This window comes from Anguilla rostrata, chromosome 9 (genome assembly GCF_018555375.3).
Source record: "Anguilla rostrata isolate EN2019 chromosome 9, ASM1855537v3, whole genome shotgun sequence".
Lineage (NCBI taxonomy): Eukaryota > Metazoa > Chordata > Actinopteri > Anguilliformes > Anguillidae > Anguilla > Anguilla rostrata.
Window position 1 is genome coordinate 12,749,162 of NC_057941.1, and position 23,679 is coordinate 12,772,840.

At 38.0% G+C, this 23,679-nt stretch overlaps 1 protein-coding gene across 3 annotated transcripts in view; it reads right to left on the bottom strand.

Moving 5' to 3' along the window:
• Positions 1–23,094, bottom strand: part of stard8 (StAR related lipid transfer domain containing 8) — a 63,220-nt gene extending 40,126 nt beyond the window's left edge. Inside the window, exons 1-3 of one of the 3 annotated variants that reach the window (XM_064350434.1) lie at positions 23,039–23,094; positions 19,472–20,096; positions 11,505–11,538 (exon numbers count right to left, since the gene is read on the bottom strand). In XM_064350434.1, coding sequence (XP_064206504.1) covers positions 11,505–11,538; positions 19,472–19,945 — 508 coding nt within the window. In that variant the 5' untranslated portion in view covers positions 19,946–20,096; positions 23,039–23,094. Of the gene's footprint in view, positions 1–5,252; positions 5,606–11,504; positions 11,539–12,788; positions 12,971–19,471; positions 20,097–23,038 lie in introns of those variants that run through there. The other 2 variants (XM_064350436.1, XM_064350435.1) reach the window with 2 other exon arrangements.
• Positions 23,095–23,679: the final 585 nt, after the last annotated feature.

Here is a 23,679-nt window from a genome sequence, read left to right on the forward strand (position 1 = left end):
TATGGCAGTGTCTCTCATGAAAGTAGCAGGTAACCGGGTGTGGTCCTTAGCTTGAGAGCCCACCCTTTCACTTGAGATTCCGCCCCAATTTCTTTTTTTCCTCATGAACCAGCCCCCCCTCCCCAATCAAGACATCTGAATGTTTATTGTGAAGTATGCAGTGCAGGATGAACTTCTCTGAACTCCATTTACTCCACTGTACTTTTTTTGTTGTTGGCAAAATCAACAAAGCTCAGTAGCACAAGCTGCTCCATGCCAAGAGGGAGGGGTCTGGCAAACAGCGAAGCTCCCTCCATCAACATGCATCAAATATCCAAATATCTCTTGGCAAAGTAACTCTTAGCCTATACGGAATAGCAATTCAACTTTGCAGTTACGCGTTTCTGCTGTGAAATTATTTTCATGACGACTGAAGGCTGTAGTCCACAGATTTGAAACTTTGCGGCTTATTTGAACTGCAGCATTAAGCCATGCTATTTCCATTCAAACTTATTTATGAATCATCGTCTTAAACTCTTGAAAGCAGTCAAACCTCCAAAGTAGATACACTTCACTTTAATTCAGACAGGGACAAGCAGAGAGGGTTACCAATAGTGAGGGGAACACAGTACAGAAAGCACAGTGGTGGGGAATTGAACCCGGTCTACAAAGGGGATTAGCATGCGAGTTCACAGGAGGCCACCCCACAGGAGGCGCTACAAGATCTCATAATTAATTTCAGACGTTTCTCTAAACAATGTTTAATTGTGGGGACCCTCCCCCGCTTCTCAGCGCAGCAAGAATGTTTATGCTGTAAATTATTTGATGCTCAAGATGTTTGTTCTTCCGAAAGTTCATGTGACTTACTCTGTTACTACTCAATCTTACTTTGAGCTATAATAAATGTATAATAAATGTTAGCCGGTAGCCTAAATGCATCAATAGATTTCTCAAAAGAAAACAGTGGGACAGGGAACCTCATGCTTTCAATGCTAATAAAACACATATCTTTTTGAAGTTTGTAGGAAGAGTGCATTCTCATTCATTGTGAGGAAAAGTTAGGGATGAGTACGAGTAATGGATGAATCAATTAGCCTACTCATCAGATAACTGCGCACTTGATCTTTTTTTCCTCACAAAGGCTATGCATGTACAACTACGTGTTGGATCTTGACTCCATTTATTAATTTAACATATGTAAAACAAGAGACACATTCAAATAGAGGATATTCCTACATCTAATATGAACAGAATAAAGCAAATATACATTTTGAAGTGCATGCTTTGATCGCAATAATGCTTTTTGTTGGTAAGCCGTTGTATACAGGAATAGATGTAGAGGGGCTGGGCACTATGTTGTTTAAATGCGTGACACTGGGGGAAAATTTACTACTTCCACATTGAGAATTCAAACTGCATAATGCCCAGCCCAAGCTCCCTGGCCTAAAAACAGGTTTGATACAAAAGAGCAATTATAATGGCCTGAAACACGGTGTACTTGATTGACTTATTTGATATAAAGAAGACATGGATTTAAACGGATATTGAGTCAAACTACATGGAGTCAAACTACATCAACTATAAACTGTATGAAATTTCACTTAGTTTGACATTCTAGTCTGATGATTATCTGCTGTGCACTATAAAAGTACAAACAGAGAAGTAGTGAGGAATATTGGAGTGCTCAAACCTGCCACATGCACAGCAGAAGTAAAACACATGGGAAATTATTTATGAATCATAAATTCATTATTTGGTAAAACTGAAAAAGAAAGGTCACGCACTCTTTTCTCTGGTGCAGTATTTAATAGCCAACGTTTCCACAGCAAGCTGCCTTGGTCAGGGCTTTAACACGACAATTATCTTAAAAGCCCTGACCAAGGCAGCTTTCTGCCGAAACGTTGGCTATTAAATACTGGATCGAAGAAGAGTGTGCGACCTTTCTTTTTCAGTTTTACTAAAAAGCTCCTCGGTCCGTGCTTTGTCAAACAAGGTGTGCATTTTTTTTTCACTTTAAATTAATTATACGGAACACAAATTCTAATTACTGACACATCTAGAAGCTTACAATAGGTTTCAGTGGGGAACAAAAGCAGAAACCACTCGGGATGCATTTGCCCAGTCACGACAACACATTAATACACTGCAATAATGGGGTCCCATGGAATTATAAAGTTAATTTTTCAAATTATGAACAAGTTTGCAAATGTATAGCACATTGCCTTTTTGTGATGGGATTGTTCCAACTTTGCAGAATGAACAGAGATTTAGACAATGGGCAGGAGTTTCCTGCAGGTGGCGCACTTTCCAATATAACCCGGAAGGTTCTATTGTCCTGTGCTGCCTTGAGGATTCACCCAGTAGTGTCAAGTACATCCATTGAGGGTAAATTACCAGCAGCACGCTGTATGTCTGTGGTGGCCATTTGCATCTCAGGTCCTTCTCCTGTAGACTCCTGCTTTAGTTATGCAGGAGGGCAGGGGGGTGAAATTACATCAATCCAGCGATGTTCTCCGAATATGCCGTTTCCTCATCAACACAAACTTTTCTTATGCCCTTTTGTGGATTTCATGGCCTACATTGTAAGTTGTTAAGATAAGAGCATCTTCTGACTGTAATGTAATTAAAGACTAATTATTTATATCTGCAATATTTATAAGGACATAGGCCTAGAATGTTACATAGGCCTATATCACTACAGTTTGACACAAGTATGACATGACTATATGGCCATGATCAGGTGTCTCCGTTATGCATGCATCCTTTGTTTGTGTATGTTTAAGACTTCGGAGAACGTGAGATAAAAGAGAAATTATTTATTCTGATAGTGTCACGCCAAATCTAAGAGAGAGTGTGTCCTCATTTAGCCTAATGTCAGAGCACAAGGGCTCCTTCTCTCCTGTCATTTGTCACCCTCAGAGAGGCCTGCTTTCATACCGGCGCCCGCAACGATCACTATGGGAAGTTGCTTAAACATGCACGCGAACGTCCACCACAGAGGGCGGGCCGCCACGATAACTGTTCATTTTACCACCAAAAAGCGGTGACTATGACTCAGCGTGCAACTGAATTTTCTAATGGTCAATGTAAAACTGTTAAATTACCCACAATGCTTCTGCAATTTGCACCGACCTTTACATCATTCACATCACTGCTGACGTGTCTGGCTGAAGCATAACTTGTTCATAGCGGGCCCGTATAGTGGTACAGGAAATTGAGTATTGTATCACGCAAGGAGAGACAGAATGAAAGACAGTAAACAAAACAGTTTCCTGTTTCATACCAAGCCACAATAAAAATAAAGAACTGTTATTGAATCAAAGGGACAGTATTGACAAGCTTCACAGGAAAAAAAAAAAGAAGAAGTTGCCCACCCTTTGGGGAAGCGAAACCAAATTCTTAGTTGGCAGCCATGGCAGTACCTGAAATGCTGCATTACTGTGCTCCATGAAGAGGGTTTCTTCCCAAAAGCAACATTCTCACAACGCTACTTTAACATCGCTGTCCCACATCACAATTGCTGCGACATGACTGCAAATCTGCCGCCATGCTTTAACACAGGTCGCCATACCGCCTCTCTGCCTGCGCGGAGCAGACATTGCCTGGTCAAGTTGAAGCACAGAGAATTCACAGCTCTGACCGCGGTGACATGAATTGCAGTGACTGGTGAACAGTCTGCTTCCACTTCTGAGGGGACAGGCTCCCTGTGTATCCATTCTTTAGCCGATGCTCTCATTTGGCGTGTGGACTGCGTTGCGGGAGAGCTTTAAAAAGGGGAAGCTCAATCACGGGGCTATGAGATCTTTCTGCCCATGCCCTTTACCACAGAAGGACAATACACAAGAGGAGCTCCGGTAGCATATAGGCTACAGCAATGTGTCAAGTGAGATCCGGCAGGGTGGACCGAACTGTAATCTCCCTGCACACCAATGTTAGCCCATGTGGCTAAAGTCACATGTCCCAGGTAAGGGATAAAGACCACTTTTCAAAAGTAGTCTTGGCAGTCTAAACACTACTAGTTAACTGCACTCTATTACAAATTCATTCTATCAAAAATAAATAAATAAATAAAATCTGCAAACAGACATGAGCTGTGCATTAGAGTTCATAGGAAAGTAGAGCAATGGAAATGTCCCTGCGCCAAAACAGTTATCAGGATATAAAGCAGGTAATTGAACAACACTATGGCACAGCCAATACAACAAACAACAACTGTGATTTATATGCAGCATAAATGAAAAAATGGGGGGAAAAACTAATCTCCAAATCTTTATTTTTCAAAGGTCTCCCTTTTTCCTGAAGTAATAATAAGGGAAGTTTTTTACTGCACTGGGGGAAAGGTATGGTTGCGTAATTACAAGGGCTGTGGTCAGCCTTGTCACAGAGTCACCCTGTTTGAGCTGTCCATCATCAATGGGGCTCATTCAGACAGACCACACAACAGCGAGTATTAATAGTTCATAACAAATTACTTGGGAATGACAGCCAGTCCACGAATGTGAAACCTACACTGCCAAATAACAAGGAGGGCAGTGTACCGAGCAGGAGACAGGGCCAGAGCGACTACCACCCTCAAACAGCCGACCAGGGGCTCTCCTCTGCCAGCCTGGATGAGTGGAATCACCCATTTTGGCTCCTGTGACTCAACGTGGATAAGCCTGCTATTTTTAATTTATTTTTTTAACACATCTATAACATAGCTTAGAAATGTAACATCTAGCTGCAATACATTTTAGATCAAGAAATGTCCCCCACTTCAGAATTTCTGGTCTGCTGTAGTAATATAATACCATGACATGCTGGGAAACAGAACCACCACATTGTTTGGAAAACGGCACAAAAAATCATTAGGCTTCTCAAATCTCTGGCACACTTGAGGACTAAGACAGTAGGCAATAATTCAATAATGGTATTCGATGAATGAATCAATATTACTATTCAGAAAATCCCGATGTTTCCCCGCCGCCCCCCAAAAATGTGCTATCACAATGATAAACTAAAGAGACCATCGTGCTGGAAAAGTTGTTTAAATTATAACAATTCTGAATATTGAATTTTACTCCAGGAGTCCACTGAAGAAACAGTGTGGATTTCGGATTCTGTGGCTGGTGTCAAATTAAACAGTGAAGTAAGTTAACTCTTTTGTAGCACACATTGCCCCTAGTAAATTACTCCGTTCAACTGTGAATCTCAACTTTCAAAGAAGGACATTAATCCTAAAACGAACATCACAAAAGTCGTCGTAACCTACAGCCCAACAAGTTATTATTTACCTTCAAGCTGTCGCTGATTGGTTTTCCTCCGCAGCAAAGTTAAAGCTTTGTAAGTCGAGTCTCTGAAATGCACAGTTAGTGATCTTGGTCGGAGTCTTGTCCATGTTTTACGCTCCATTCTCCAGATATTTTACTCGTCTGTCAAACTTTCTCCGGCTTCTAGTGTAGATGCTCTAAATTTCTCGGGTAAGCGGCCACTGCCGGCGTGTTTTCATATATCAACACTTCTTCTTTTCGTTGTTGATAATCCATATTTATTCCCACGGCGGTCTAACTGCTGTACTATCCGGTACTTTCCTCTTCACAAAAACTTTCCGGCCGCGTTGTAGAGCAGTTGGCTTTTACGATTGAGATTCGCAGTGTATTCTGGGATTTAAAGCTCTCGTAATTTTGCTTGAATAACTTTCAAATTTGTTTCTTCTGTTTTTCACAAATAGGAATGTCAAATAATATAGCGTACACTGACACCAATATTTTGCTGGTAAATTATACCTGATCTTGAAAGAGCTATTAATGGCATTTTTGCGTTTTATTTTATTTATTAAAGTGAATATAAATGAACAATAAGCCAAAAAAAAACTGTATGGAAAGGACCATTCAAGATCATTTATCACATAGGCTGCTATGCTGAAACTTTCACCTCAAAAACAAGTGACATGGAGAGGTGATAAAGTTCATTACATTTAGAAGATAAATATTCTATAACTGAAAGAGATTCTGTTCCATTACAGGTAAATAAAAATCCTATTTAAAAAATAGTCCTGATCTTTTGTGTCCCTCTCTTCAACAGACCAATCGGTCAGCCATGTCCATTTAAAAACCTTGATCATAGTGTTTTGCCCCCTTATCAGCAGGCTTCTGAATATATCCAAGCACTCATCTCATCCCTCCCAGCCCAGTCAACCACTAGGCGTATTCTTCGAAAGCTGCCTGTCTGTTTGTCTTTCCCTTCAGTGCCCCACAACAAGAACCCATTCATTTCCATCTTCCCTCTCGATAATGTCAGCCTAATTAAAATGGCATAACTAAGAAACGATATGACAAGCACACACAGGTGTGTGGGTGCTGTCTGAACATTCATCTCTTAAGTCTATGGGCAGACTCCCCAAATTGTGGATCTGTACTGTAACTTCACAGTGAGACTGATATCATGAAGACATTGTTGTGAAACACATTATTTTTGAAGAAATGCTGTGCTTTGTAACTTGTATTTTACCCTTTGCGCCATATGAAAAGAAAGTGCTCAAGTAATCACATTCTTGTACTGACTCTGGGGACCATAAGCGCTCTTGTACCTCCTGTGCACTCCTGCAACTCTAAACTATGCTGTCACCTACCCTGTCAGCCCACTGAGATGGCGGCAATAACATTTAACTGGTTACACTTTATTAACATGCATAAGTGTTGTGTTTTACTAGATGCATATGTGATAGTTACATATTCCAATGTCAATTTTACAGCAGTTTTACAGAGTAAAGGAACATACTAAAGATTTAAATAAACGTTCAAATAAACTGTGACACATACGTATACAGTTAAATGCAAAAGTATTGTGTGAAATTGATTGTTTTTCCTCTATGCTAATCTTTGTATTTTCAAATTTTTCAAATAATGATTGAGGGAAAATTTACAATGTCTGCATTGATTTCATGAGTTTTTTTGTTTTGTTTTGTTTTGTTTTTCTTAAACAGACATTGAACAATATTACAACAATGCAATTCAATGAGTCAAGTGCCCCTATTCAAAGTCAGCATACGTATTGAGACAAATGACTACCAGCTGTTTCAAATTTCAGCCGACTGGAGGACTTCACCTGCAATCAGGCCGTCCATGGAAGACATCAGAAAGCAATGACAGGAAAAACAAATCCTAAATTGTCAACTTTAGCTATTACTAATGGTCTCCATACACTGCGGGTGAAAGTCTTACAGGATACTGTGCGTACAAGACTGAGTGAGGCAAATTATAGAGGCTACACTTCGGGATGTAAATCTCTTATCAATAACTAGAACAGAAAGGCGAGATTGGAATTTGTAAAATAAATAAAAATAAAAATAAAAATACAAAGATAAGCCTGATGAGTTTTGGAAAGACGTCTTATGGACAGATGAGACAACCCTTTACCAGAGTGATGGAAAGGTGAGAGTGTGGAGAAAGTGACCCTGGGCCCTGGGCATACTACTTCATCTGTGAAGCATAGTAGAGGCAGTGTGATGGTTTGGGCCTGTGTATGGCTGTATCTGGATAGCCCGGTGGGGGTATTGGCTTCTTAGGATGGTCGGGGGGTTGTCTATTTGCCTTATAGCCAATAGGGGCCCCCAAAACTAAAGTGGAATCTCACCTTGTTCAGTGAAAAAAAGCTTATTTATTATTATTATTATTATTATTATTATTTTATTATTATTTTATTTTAATTATATCAGGGCATGGCCGTCTGTGAACGGGGCCCTTGTACCTGCGGAGGCTACAGGGGTGTGAGCTATGCCAGTGCTCAAAGGATCATGTCATGATCAAAGGACCCTAGTCATGTCGATGAGTCGCAGACTCGATACAGTCATGAAATCTAAGAACGATACAATGAAATATTGGCCTTGCAATTAATTTCATTTGTAAAAGCTTTGTCCCAATACTTATACTAGCTTAAAATAGAGGGTCTTATTGAATGTTTTTAAAAAATCACATGAAATAAGGGCAGACATTCAGCTTCACAAACCTTTCTGAAATTCTCCTTAGTTTGTTCTTAATAAACATCCTGCGAAAAACCAATGTGGGTTTCATGAAACATGTGCAGACCTTTGATTTTGTGTGTATCTCAGGTGTGTCACAGCGTGAATGCCAATTGTTTGTAAATTGAATGCGTGTGCCTATTCATTCTGATCTGCATATGGAAACACCCTAGCAATTCAGGGCCATGTGCAAACATCAGCCATTTATGGCTCTCTGCAAACGTATCTGTGCCTCACATATGCGTGGTCCCTAAAGATGTGCTCTCTCCCCAAGGCACGATTAGCCAAGTAATCCAAACAAATAAGCAAATACGCAGCTGCTTTCCACAAATATGCCTTTACATATTACTAAACACACACAGATTTTGATCTTACCAAAGAACAAATTCAGATAAGAAAAACAATATAGCCATACAAACTTTGGGCAAACAATATCGGTCAGTAATATTCTCGTAAGAGCAGCAATTTCAAATTAGCCTTTTTATCTTATGTTCGGTCATTGTCTATTGCACAACCTGTCTGCCAGAGTAGACATTGGCTGTATTTAATCGGGACCCAAAATCAAATTTATTGCTATAATGCACACTGATTTTTGCAGTACCTTGGCATCTAGAGAGCAAAGGCCCGGATGGATTCATCATGCCGTCATACGGTGAAACAAACATACAATCATCCCTATTTAAATTCACATCAGTCTTTAATTAGATCAGATAGATCAGATTAGATAAATCATTTTGTTTCTTCTTTTCATGAAATTGTTTGCAATATCACACAGTAAGCACAATGTGGGATGCTTATTCTATATATCATGCATACATATAGTACCTCTGACATTATGTGGCTTAAGATGGTTAATAATCCCTCTAAGCATAAAAAAACCTAATTAAGAAAAAGTTATTGGTATTTTATTTGTGGTTAGAACAAAACCAACATACACAGGGGGGCAGGGCTGAGGTTGGGAACTGCTTTAAGGTATAGGCTACTGTCTGTAGCATGCATGCTGACAATTGGCAGATTCCAGACAAATAGACAGATAGTAGATAGTAACATTTCCAAGAATCTCAAAAATGAGAAGAGAGATTGGTAGGGCCAGCCGCTAACAGAGAGTTAATCAGTTACACCTTGATCTGTTAAACAAAGTTATTTATACAATGTTCTTTTGTGGTGGAATTTCCCTTTAATGTTTGAAAATCTTCTCTTACAGTCTTCCTAGTTTCTACCATGCAATTGATCACGTTCTTGTTAGTCTAATTGGGCATTCTGAAACTGACAAGAGAGTGGTGCGCCTTTGTTGTCTTGTGTTAACGTTGTCAGCTTTAATTGCTATACTAGAACCTGCTAATTTGGGTAGATGTGTCAGCTGCAAGGAGATCTTCCATGCGCATCTACGAACAAACATGCCCTGTCATGCTAAATCAGCATCATCATTTCCTGATAATTTTACTTCAACTTCAACTGATTTTTAGGATTGAGCAAGGAAACAAACTGTTATATTTGCACAAGGAAGTAAACAACAGCAGAAAGTCTGTTTAAGGAAATATGATGCCCTTAATCTCTTGACTAATGTTTCCTCACGTACTGTAAATTAAGTTATAGCATTAATTATATATCTATGCATGTAGCTAAACAATGTATTTTCCAAAAATCATTACCGTATATTTTAGTGAAAAGTATACATTTATTAATTTGATTCATTGCTGTACAGCACATCATTATAAGAATAAATTAAGTACATTGATTATATACAACATACTTATATACATCTTACTTTTCTAGTTACTTTTGCTATGTTTGTCTGTTTGACGAAAGGCAATAAAATGTGTTACCTGTAATGAGATGCAATACAAGAAAGAACAATACCAAAATAGACAAACATTTTATAACGTTACACAGTAATCATGAACACATTTTCGGAGAATCGGAACATCAGGGGATGATATGCTCTGTGTATGATTGAGAGGCCTTTTTCTCACTGTTTGTGGAACATTTGTCAAACAGTTGTTTTTTCTGTCATCAGAGCTTGTTTTACCTTCCCTAGTAAGGTTTTTCAGTGCAACGTCTATGACAGTGCAGTCCAATTGCTGTTCTAAAACAGTTATTTTAGGCCAGTATTCCATTGGGAATAATTGTTGCTTCATACACAGTGACACAAAGCTGTGTTTGCTTGTTAAAGCCCCTGCTTCCCACAAGCAAACTGAAAGTTTAGCTCGGGCTGTCATACTCCCTTTTTGTTCAAAGACTACATAGCCTAATGCACTATTGACGCACTACTAACTGTATTTTTATTTTATTTTTCCTTTTTTATTCAGGTTAGTATTGTCTCATTGATATAAAATATATTTTTATGGATCCATGGCATATAATTTGTGCAAAAGACACTTGACCTAGCCTCCAGAATGTAATCAAGAAGCGAAATGAATCATAATAACCTCTTGGCAGAACCTGTCTTGAAAACGCATATGGCATAAAAGCTAAATTAGGCTTTATACTGAAAGACTGCATTGAACTAGTTGAGGAAATATGTGTTTTATGCGTGTGCATGTATGCGTGTGTACATGCATTTGTGTGTGTGTGTATGCATATCTATGAGGTACTTGCATTGAGAGGATCTATATCCTAAAACATATTCAACCTGTTATTCAGAGCAAACAATGTTGAATTCTCATCTAGTAGCACAGTTCATTCACAACTGCACCCTGCCTTCTTGTATTTGTTTGACATACTATGTCCTTTAACTGCATGCATTAATAATACATTTTATCATGTCAGGAAAAAGGACACACAATTAAAGCCCACTTGGCTAAGCTTTCAACTAACAATACAATTGTACTTGCACATCACTCTCACATCTTGCAACCAATACCAGCATGTCTGTCCTGTGATTACTTGAAGTTCAATATAGTGCAAATTATTCTGTATCAAAGATGAATCACATTCCATTAAAAGATCAGTTAATCACACCAAGTTAATCACACTGATACCTGACATAATGCTGATTGTATCCTGTTCAGACAAACTGAATGTAATAATCGAATCAATTCTGTGGCTACTGTCTGTTTCCAAAAAAGTACACCACATCACATTACCACTGTACAGTGGGTTGCTAGCGAGTCATCACAGTTTACACAGCTGTGAAAGCATGTACAATTCCGGTTTTCTACCTCACTCAAGGGTACAACAGCAGAGCCCCACTTGGGAATCAAACCTTGGTTGTACCTTGGATTTACAAGCTCAGTAATCCCTAAAGGGACAGTAGTGTAAGACAGCAATGGACATTTACAGATATAGTTCAGCTTCCCACTATCTCTTCCCTTGCTGTAGTATAATCTCACCTCTGCAAGCTAATCTTTCCACAGGAGAACTGGCAATAAACATGTTCAAACCTGATGTGCCCTGGAACAGTTTTAGCCAAGATGTATAAATGACCACCTTCGAGAGTGTCTATAATTAGCGATGTAGTTGCGTGGTTAAAAAAAGCAGAGCAGCTCGTCAAAACAACCGAAAGCAAAAGTTTGTCCTTTCTTACCTGCATCCTTATGGTCCCATGGCAAGGGCAGTCCCTGGCAGAGGAAGAAAGGCAAGCTATTTACACATGAAGAAAAATGTTGCCTTACTGCCACATTATCTTGCTGTTGTAACATCTTTGTGCTTCACATGATTAAAAAGAAAAATTTTAAAAGTCATGTAACAAGAAAACTGCTCCCAACATTGATTTATTCATCAGAACAGCAGTGTACCTTTTCAATTCACAGAAAGACCTTTATCATCTTGGAATGCATTGGGCAAACAATGTAGCTAACTGGTATTCACTAAAGTAACGTTAATTTTCTTCTATTTTTTATCAACCCTGACATGAAGAAATTCATCAACTCTTTGTTTTAAACCATTCAGATCTAGACTTATTTTTACTTTCAAAACTTTATGTAAATTGTGGAATTCTAGGTTATGCATTATCTGACATGTTGACAATTGCTGATTTAAGTTTAAGAGTACCACTAGGACTTTTATCCAACAAAAATGTTATGGATATCTATTTAGTATTGTGACTGTTGTGATAACATATGTGCTGTGTAGTAATAGTTTTAACACAAATATAAGCTATTTATATGTAAATAGAGTCCAATAGGATTACTGGGCTTTCAATTTTAATTATGTCTGAGAGAGAAGTACCGACATTTTATCATATCGAAGCAGCATAATGTACATTTCTAGTAAATACCTCTTAATGTGAAAGCAAAGTGAAAGTGTATTTTTGAATGTGGTTGCTGGAGCAACTGCAGGCTAACTAACACCCATGTGTGAGCATGCAGTCTGGACACAAACTGGCATTCATTCCATTCCAACGCCCTCTTCACACAGCCTGGAATGTCCGTTACTTTTGGAAGTCACATGTTCCACAGACTTCTAGTTTGAAAATAGCAACCAGTTTAAAAAGGACCCCTTTTCTATTTGCTCTCTTTTTTTCTCTCTCTCTCAAAATACAAAACTGAAAATCACGTGTCATATATATATGCATTAGTAACTATAAAATAAAGTATTTGAGAAGACTTAAAATAAACTACTGTAGCCATGTATTTTTTTCTCGTTCTTTTCAAAAACCATCACCAACTACAGATCAACAGAATTTTTAGTCATTACTCTGAAAGTCATTACTTTCGCATCTTTTTTTCTTTGCAGTTATTACACATTTTTTGCACAAAAATCCAGGGACGAAACGTACATGCTGGTATTTTAGGGAAAACCACATCGTCCGCAAAGCTTTCTCAACTGTATCGTACTTCCATGTGTATAAAGGCATGCTGCTACTTACTTTCGCCCTCCTAAACAGCGTGCACAGACAACTGAAGAAGGCCATGACTGGACTGGCCTGAGGTGAGTTCCAGGGTCCTCAGGTCACGGATATAGGGGAGGGGGGCTGGGGGGCAAAGGTGGCAGATCCTTTACCCCCTGAAGGATCCTGTGCTCTCACACGGCATCGGCAGCCCAATGCTGGAGACACCAGGCAACGGGACAGAGTGACGGAGTGGGGGGCGGGGCCCCCTAGCCTATAAATCAGAGCACAGGGCAACAGCCCAGGATGCTCCCGGCATAGCAATGCAGCTCTCAGCTTACAGGGCCTCTGGAGAGTTGGCTGCTAGAAGCTGGATGAGGATCAGCCAATGAGTGAAGCAGCCCTCCATCAACAGAACTATCCAATGCCAGGGAGCGAGATGGAAAGTCAAATCTTTTTTTTCCTTCCGCCACACGTTTCCTTTTTGGCTCGGGTACGGTTAAGGGCGGGAACACTGAAATACTTTTTTTTTTTTTACTCAATTTAAATGCAGTGCCTCAGTCAGTACAACTCAGTTGAGTTCAGCTCTATGAAAGGAGATTTGTATTCATTTTTTTCCTCCACTAAATGTAGGTATGCAGGGCACTGATGCTTACTGAACCCTTGCCACAACATTCATTTTAAATTCTCAGATACCTTTCAAATCTGTACTCAAGGGCAATGCTTAAGCTCACTGGAAAGCGTTGCAGGTACAAAAACATGTATAATTTTCATATATGACTAACCTATGGGCAAAGATTCAGCATAAAACTTTTGATCTTACTTTTAAACCTGACCCTGTGGTTTTACAGTTCATATCTATGAATGTTAAAATAGATTTGCTCTTCTGAGTGAAAGGAAGAACACAACAACGAGATTATTAAAACCACATAACAAAATGTGCTGTGAGATCTGAAAATGTTCAGTGGAGAATGCCCACTTGATGTGGAATGCTCAACATCAGAACAAAGCCTGAAACTGTTCCACTTCCTGTCTCTCAGTCTCTGCTTTGGGATAGTATGTAACACTCAGCACAAATTCTGAAACCGAACACAACATCTAAATTGAATAAAACCAAAAGCAGATAACTCTTCAATTAAAATTGTTGGCATACATTATCTAAAACATCTCTTCTGAAGCAACAGTTCAAAAATAGTTTCCACAGTATGGCACAGAGTGGATTTCACTTGTTCTTCCACTAATGATCTTATTACAGACCACTGCCATATTATCAAAGACAAGAGAAATATCTTCCGATGGATATATCAGTTCATTGAAATTCTGGACATATTACAGCTGGGTGGTGACAAAGGTTAATGGCATCACAGTTCTATGTTCATGGACAAAACGTAGAAATACATGTATGCAATTTTTAAAATTAGCCCTGCGATAGATTGGCGACCTGTCCTGGGTGTATTCCTGCCTCTCTCTCAATGCATGCTAGGATAGGCTCCAGGACCCCCCACAACTCTGACCCGGATAAGCCTGTATAGATAATGTATGAATTTTAAAAATGACTAGACTTCACAAAATAAACACTATCCTACTATGAAGGTCCAATTTGAAAAAAAAAATACAAATGACAAGTAAAATCATATTATTTCTCTTTGCTAATGAATTTCTTCTGCATTGCTATTCTGCAGTCCTTATTCATTGCCTACATGACAGTTGAATTGATCAAGCATTAAATTAAATACAAATTAAGAAATATCCAAAACAGGTAGGCTGCAACCTCACAGCAAAACAGAAACACACACCACGAGTAGTTGGCACAATGCATCATTATGAATCAGAGGTAATCACTAAGAGTAGTTATAATTTCAGTTGAGCTTATTCAACATGCCTATTTTTAACATAAATGAAACCACAAAACTTTTTTAAAAATTTATTCTAGGTCGATGCAATTTCTGACAGGCTTCTATTTTATACATTTCAGTAGTGGTAAGCATTCAGAAATAATTATCATCAATACCAACACTCTGGTGCAGATTCCATAGTTCATTATGTTAAAGTTCTATGGGATGTCACAGTTAATATAAGTTTGTTTACTTTAGTTATTGTTTATGTTTTTTACACCATACAAACCAAGAGCTTTGTCTTAGCATATGTATTTAATGTAACACCTTAATGTCTTTTTTATTTACTATATCAGTTTGGTGTTTAGCAGCTATAATGCCAAAATTATTGTTCCAAATGAGTAAGATGTTTCTTTTGAAATTTAAAGTTTTTCTTTTTTTTAATTTTCTTTTTTTAATGAAAAAAATCCAAAACAATTAACAGTAAATAATTATGCGAGGAGCAGAAGTAGATTATGATAAGCAGTATTTATTTATTTATTTATTTATTTTAACTGCAGAAAATTAAATATACTTTGTAAAAAATCTTTGTATTTTCAAAATCATTTTATTTATATATTTAAATAATGTTTAAAGTTGTTCATTTGTAATGCAGTACATGCATTGTATGAACATAAACTTTCTTACCATGAACAAATTTTATGAACATATTCTTGGCCAATGTGTTGAAAGGGTTACCTGAAAGGGTTAATGTAGTATGTCTATCGGTAAAACTGTTCAACAGAGACTTTTCAGAAACTGTTGAACAAAAACTCTTTAAGAACTTCTGAATGAAGAGTTTATGAAACATTGGCATGTATTTCCGAGCGTGGTATGGGACACATTCCACGAACCCTGTGTGCACTATCCCATGGGCATGCTACAATGATTACATTCATTTCCAAATTCCATCAAGAGGCGAGTTATTGTTTTTGTTTTCTGTGTGTAGGAGAAAATAAAATCCATGCAAAATTGGATCTACAACAGAACAGGAAATTCTTTACCTTAAATCCAAATTTATGCCAAGCCATCCTGGCATATTTAAAGATAAATATGAATACGATAAAATATGAAATGTATTCATATTTATCTTTAAATATGCCAAGATGGCATTTTAAGAAAGTTGTGACATAAAAATGACAAAATATGACAAAGATGCAATTCAATGAGTCAATTTGATTGCTGAGATGAGTCAACCAGCTTCTTATTAGCCAAGCAGGGATTTAGTAGAACTTTCTAGACCATTCATTTTCAAGAAAGTTGCTAAAACAAATGCATTTAATGGACATTCAAAGGCTCTCATCGAGAAATTTTTACCTTAAAAATATTCATTGAGAAAGATTCACCTTCAAAATAAAAGTAACCCTGTATGTATTTGAATAAAAAAATACTTTTAAAATTTAAAAATGAAACATTAAATTTGTGCAAATGTTTAAACCTTGGGTAAAACAAGTAGCAGGCTAATAATAGATGATTAACACAAAATAAATAGTTGCTTTAAATGCTTTCCTTTACTTTTCTTAACATAGTCTGGAAATTTAAGCGCTCTCATGTGATTTGAAATATTGATCTAGTATTTAAATCTGGTGTGGGGGAAAGATAATTATATTTTCCATATTCTGGAACGAGTCTGCGTTTTCTTAAAATAAATTGATTAAATGTTTTGTGCAAATATATTGATGAAAATAGTTTCCTAATGAATGAAGAGATGTTTTTCCTAGTCATTCAGAACTGCAAAAATAAATAGAATTGAATAGGTTGTTGATGCTAATATCAAAGAAGGCAAAAATGACCATTAATGTCATTGTTCTTCATATTCCAAAAAAGGTGGAAATTTAAAACTACATATTCAGTTTAATAGATTCGAATTTATACTTTAGACTTTGACAAAATATTTTCACTAAAACAAATTAAAACAATTTATGACACAAATAAGTGCAATGAATTGTGACATTTAAATGATTACTGAATGCATTCTCCTTTTAAGCATATTCACAAGTCATGTGTTGTTCAAACATGTGCTGTTCATATCATACTAAACTTAGTCAATATGTATTCAAGTGATATTATGTGATATCAGGACAATGTACACAACTCAACCTAATGACAAGTTGTGTGTGTGTGTGTGTGTGTGTGTGTGTGAGTGTGTGTGTTTTTTTGTTTTTTTTTTGCACAGGTGCAAGAAATGTACGAAAAAAATAAACAGTCCGCACACAGCAAATGATTTCAGTAGTTTTTTATTCTGTCATTATAAAAAACTGGTGAATTAAGTCACAATGTGCAGACTGTTTATTGTTTTCTTAACAGGATGAACCACCCATCAGCCCTTTGATACCACTTTTCTGGGGAGACTAATGTGTCTGCTCTACAGCACCTAGATGAGGATTTTTTTTTTTTTTGACAAAACTGCACACAGCACACTACATTTTTCTGTCAAGTATAAAATATGAAATGTCTGCCTAAGATGAATGTGAAATGTCAGTTCCATGGCTTATGTCCATGCTAGTCTCCTGATGATATGGGTTATGCCACAAAAAAGATCAATACCACATATACAAGTGATGAACATCAAAAGAGAAATCTGATCCATTTCAAATTCTATATTCTAACTAGCTCTAAGAAGTCATGAATGAAAGAAAATGAAAAACAAAACTGAAAAACTGAGCCTTGAGCTGAATCCCATGATCATTCTGACTGAGCCACAAATCCCTAAACAGAATTACTTTTAACTTCCCTCAGCTTGACTGCAATCTTTTCTCTTAGAGAAGATTAGTTAAAGGTCTGTGCAGTACCTCTATTATACATTCTGTTTCTATACTCTCACTATTTTTTGTTTTATTTTCCATGGATTTAACACATTCCAACTTATGGCCATATTTACGAAGCATGCCACAAATTACCATCAGGGCCAAAAAATTCTGCGTCACTGCATGTTTTCATTTTACTGGGGTATTTACTAAGACTGGTTATGTAAATGAGCACAGTCGCAGCAAGTTCATTTAAATATCTAAGATCCATCTTGCGCATGACAGGAAAGCAACATTTGTTATACAACTCCATCTCTGGTGAAGTTGGGTTTTGGACAGGTGTCAGGGTCCATGCATGCAATGGATAGGCACTGTCACCTTTAAATGTTAACACGTCTCATTAGTAAATCAGAACACAGTTTTAATATTTCAGGTTGTTTCATTCCGTGACCAATAGCCAATCATCTCCGTCTATCAGCTTCTCTAACAGGCAACTGTTCCCAAAGATGAAGGAGTCATGTGTTTCAAAACGATTTGAAAAGATTATCTCCTTTTGCAAGCATAGGGGAGAGTCACAATAAATGTAACGCTTGATAAATGTAACACGGTCAATGACTTAATGTACAATATGGATATCATAGCTATTGATAGCTATGATATCAGGTTTGTACATGTGCAATTCTGTCCTCTACCATCTCCCAAAGGAACATAGCAATGAAATAACCTTTGCGGAAAATCTTTCCAAAAAACTGTCTGTATAAATGTAATAGCTGTTATAGTTATGCCACCTCAAATAATAGCACCTGAGTTTCTATTATATGTTATATGTTTACAGAATGGCATCTAAAGAGAAAACCATAGGGTTGGTACCCAGGGAGGTTATAGAGAGGGCTTCAGATTTGGAGACTAGGGACACTAGATTGTGTTGAAAACCCAAAACTTTTGGGTAGACCTAAGGCATTTTAAATTCCATTTAATATTTATTAAACCTCTGGTGCAGCACATTAGTAAATATGGAAAAACACTATTTGACTCGTTAGCATCAATAAAAGCCCCACAAATCCTTAGTAAATATGGCCCTTAGTCCCTTGATATCACTGCGGTCAGATGCAAATTTAGCAGCTGCTCTATCCCTCCTGCCCCCTAGTGGCATGGGTGGCCTTGTCCACAGAATGGGGATAAAGCAAAGATCCTCAGTAGTGTTGCATTTTTATGCAAATTATGTGTATACCATGAATGATTATTTTTATATTTACAAAGTTTTGATATATAGGTACTCATGTACATTGCAAATAATGCCATAATCCATGTCTCTGCTGTGTGCTGCCACAAAGTTATAAGGCTTTATTTAAGTGTAGTGCAAATTTGGTGGAAATTGCCTTTTAAAATGTTTAGGGTTAATGGTTTAATTTGTTTAGAATTATTTAATTATTATGTTTATATCCTTTTCATATCCTGCCTAATTAACATGTCTTAGGTTCATGCATATTCATGCAAAGCATGTCTGGACTGTATTTTATATTGGGACAAATATGTGTATACACATTTCCCTAAACAGGAGGACCAAAAACATCCAGTGTTTGCCTTGTTTTTATGCCCACATGTGAAGTTACCTCTCCATCTATGAAATTTATCATACCTTACACTTGCACCTTAAAATTTTCCATCATAACAGACAAACAACTCTGATGATGACTAGGAAATCAAATGTTTGGCTTGAGTTTGCTTCTTCTTTTTCACTTATTCACTTTAGCACTATTTTCATTCCAAGGTCTAGATTAGACAGATGGTGACCAGGATTTTCCATCAGGACCCCGAGGCACTGGAATGGCCTACCTGAGGACATTAGACTGACAGACTCTGTGTCATCTTTTGAATCACTTTTAAAAACGTAGTTTTATGAACTTGCTTTCAATATGTTTGATGTCTGCTCCATCTTATTATTTTATGTTCTTTTTGTTGTTTGTTGTAAAGCATTTTTGTAATGCTGTTTTGAAATGATTGTAACAATTATGATTATTGTGAATTTGTGCAGTATGCAGACATAATTCTTTTGAACCTTCATCCCTTAGAAAGGACTTGTAGAACTTAGTCAACTTACCAAACAGCGTGGGCGTGTACGGCACACGCTGACATGAAGTTCTTGGTTTTCTGAGAGCGCTTGTACGCATTGGTGACTGCCGGACACAAAATGGCTCCCTGTCTGAGGCGGGAGCTCCAATACACTCACAGCTTCGCATTCATTGAGTCCCGTGAGTCCTAGAAAGGAGCTGGACCTGAAACTGGACTCTCGCGAGACGACAAGTTTCCTGCCGGCAATTTCTGCGATCACTACCCATTCGCTCTCCTTGGAGAAGGCGATAACGCTCGGCTTGTGCTTTATGATGCGTAGGCATTTTGTGGATAGAGTCATCCCTCCTCCCACGATAGGTTTCTCCTCCAGGGCACGAGAGAGCTGCCATCCCAAATGGATGGACTGACCCTCCGCCTCCTGGATCAATTCAGCTTCATAAAGAATGTTATAATTGTTGTCTTCTATGTCAGCCACAATTGGAGCCATCTGTTCTGTAGCCATTTCAGCTTAGAAGTTACAACTGGGCTCTGGCCTTGACCTCTCAAGCTGTAGTGTAATTACCATTCCTTCATGATGCAGATGGAGGCTTGGCCCATTTTTCTTCCATTCTGTATGAATGCAAGATGGTCTCTGGTCTTCTTTGGCAGCATGTCTGAAAATGAAATAAACAGCAAGATGAATGAGCTGAAAGGCAATATTAATAGTGAGCCAAAGTGTCAGAATTCTAAAATATAGCTATGGGAATCTGAAACAGTTCTCAAATTCTGAAAGAAAAACAAAACACATGCAAAATTTAAAAACTCCGTGATGTAATGAAATTACTGTGCCATCATCACAGTGAATACAATTAATGCAATCATATTTGATTAAAATGTGATTTACAGAAATACGAGGTGCTGTGAAAAAGTGTCCCCTGCTAATTTCTTGTTTTTCCCATCATTTTAATTCAAAAGGATATCTGATCATCACACAAGTCCTTACATTACAACTTTTCAGTTTTTAACTCAACAAAAATATCATCAGACCTTGATTATCCCTGCATGAAAAAGTATGTGCTCCCCAGATTCAGTAACTTATTAAACCTCCTTTAGTAGCAATCACTTTAACTGTGTTAAAGTTGACAGTTATGCCGAAACATGCCGAAAAATCACAGGACGCACTAAAAATAAAAGAAATGGCAAAAAAACTGAGAAAGTCACAAAAAAAAAACTTTTTTTAAAGATTGTCATGACCCAGACTTGAACCACGACAAAAGAATTACTCCTGTTTCTTTGAGCCATTTTCCCCCAATATCTCAGCAAGCTACTTGAACCATAAGTTGTCCAACAAGCGCACCCAAACTTATAGCCATGCCCACACTATGACAGGAGGTTAAAACAGATAATGGAAAAAGGAACATCGGTGTGACCTGCTCAAAATATATTCCATCAACCACCTTTCAGAACAGAGGGCAGGGGTGGGGACTTTCAGGCTCAGACAGGCATGCATGGATAAGGCAGGGAGGGCAGCAGCAAACCTCCCACAGAGGGTTACACCAGAACAGTTCCAGCTGCAAGGCAGACAATATTAACCTTCAATAAAACAGGATAGGTTGACAGCTTGTCTTTGGATGTGGGAGAAAACCGGAGTACCTGGAGGAAACCCATGGAGACACAGGGAGAATGTGCAAACTCCACACAAAAAGGCTCTGGTTGGATTCAAACCCAGGACCTTCTTGTGGTGAGGTGAGAGTGCTATCCACTGTGCCACCTTTCCACCCATGAAGGATGATCTAATGAACGCACTAGGGAGGAGCAGGGGTGGTGGAGAGGTTTTACAGTAGCAGACTGCAGCATGCGTCAGGAGGAAGCAGGTTTAGACTGGCAGCAAGCATGCATGCGGGAGGAAGTGCCAATGAGTAAGGGGAGGCTTTTTAAACAGGGCACCCTGTTATGAGAATGGACTGTGATAGGCAAACATCAAAAAACATTTGAGCCATCAGCTGATTCTGCTGGAGATGCATTTGACCCTCATGGCCTGTCTGAACTATGCAATGCTCCATAATTTTTCCACATTCTCTCTCAGACACGCACACACACAAAGTATGAAGGGCAACATAAAGTATAAAGTGTCAATATTTGGCTTTAGAAGGTGGCTGAAGTGGCTTTGTAATAAAAAGTGAATTGAATCACCTTTGCTTTGCCTAGAGACAGTAATGGCGCAATTGGATGACAATTGTTGATCTTCCCCTCAGATCATCAGATGAATTTCAAGTAAAGCATTTTTCTTTACCAGGAGCAAGTAATCCACAATAGAAAATCTCATTCTGCTTCCCAGTCATACTTTCCTTTTGTTATTCTTTTTGCTATACTCTCAAGGTCTTAAAAATCCTGAATGGAAACACTGTGGAATTCCAGATGACATACAGTATTATAGTGTTTCCCATTAGGAACCCATCATGCTTTTGGATTGCAAAAATGTAAGGGGCAATATAGTGACGATATGCTCAGTTCCATATGGTCTTGGTTTTAGATGCAAATCCATTACAATCCCAATAAATTACATCTCACCTCATAATGCTTAACATTATTACAACTTAATATCTTCTGTTTTTCACGACATTCATGTTAATCAACACTGGCGAGCAATTCAAAACATTCATTCATTCATTAAAAGTAGAAATTTCCAGGTTGTTCATTTGGCTTGATTCTTTTGTGAGCAAACAGATGATTCAATCCCTGGAATGAATGTGTATATCTACAACTATTTTGCTGTAATGATAGCCCACGTATAAAAATCCATCTGTAAGTATGAGCCATTCACACCTAAGAACAGGCAGAATTTACAGCAGAACTTCAGTGCACTTTAACAAAGTATGACAGGAAACAGCAACAGCAATGCTTTACATCTGACTGAAACTTTAACGTAAGTTTACAAATCAGGTGAAGGCATTACTTTTAATCACTTCTTTTTGTACAGACCTTCAGACAAACCACACGCCACCACACAATGACTGGTAAACCATTGCTGTTGTGTTAATCAAATAGTCTTCTTGATGATAAACTGCATCAGCTGAAAAAATCTTGTTTCTAACCAATATCATTGCCAGTGCCAGTGGATACTGGATAAGCATATCTCATGCAAAACTAGCGCCATCAGTTCTTCAAAGAAACATATTTGTTTTATTTGAAATAGCTGTTATATTGAATGATTAAGGCAAGGTTAACTTTAATCATACCATACATGGGGTAATCTATGAAAACACATCCCTTCAGTTTTGAAAATGAAGAATAAATGTGTACAACATACGCACAGGCACATATTCCACATCTACTACCACTATGAATGCTACTAAAACAATTTTTTAAAAACATCTGTATCTATTTTAACATGACTGTAGTATAACTAAACTGCTTGACTATATACCTTACAATTACAGTTTGTAAATTGGAAGTTGTTCTCAAACTGAAATAGTTTCGCTTCTGAAACACCAAAGCAAAATCAGCTGCTGAAACATGCAGATATGCCAAAGGCTTTTTTTTTTCTTTTCTTTTTTTTAAGAAAACACTGCTACTCAAAGTGTCTAAGAGAAGGAACAGGGGTGTATAAACATACCTTTTGTTCAAAGTATATTTTCTGCAGCGAGCGTCTTCTTTACAGTAACTTAAACTTCTTTAACTGAAGTGAGAAACTGCACCTGGCTTTGAAGAACACTCTGTATCCACCCAAGGGAACGCCCAAATCGAGACACATGTTCAAAGGCCTGGTTCCCTCCTGGCTCAGATCCAGGTTGTTCTTTCCCGCAGCCAAACTGGAGGAACATCTGGCACTAAACCATTACCGGGAATGCAGCGCAAATTACATCACACAACAGAGACAGACACACACACCTTTTTAAAGTCATACAACAAGGTTAGTTGTCTGGGCAATGGCCACTTTATCCCCTTCACACTCATCCATGTCCAAAAGGCTGCTTGCTTAATACTTTTACGGTTCATTTCCTTTCCATTCCCTCTTAGAGACAGTCGTTCTCTGCATTTGTGTCTCCGGAGGGCAATTCTTGGTGAAAGCCATATATCTCTTTCATGTGTGCTCACCTTCATTTTAGTTGTGGCTTTCAGGTGTAGTCTCTCATTCAGTGTAATTTATGGCTTGGTAATTGAAGTGCACCTAGACGGTGTCTGCAACATGGTGTCTTTAGTGCATTGTTTATTTTTCAGTTCTCTTTAGACAGGCGCTTCAATTTTATGTCCAGT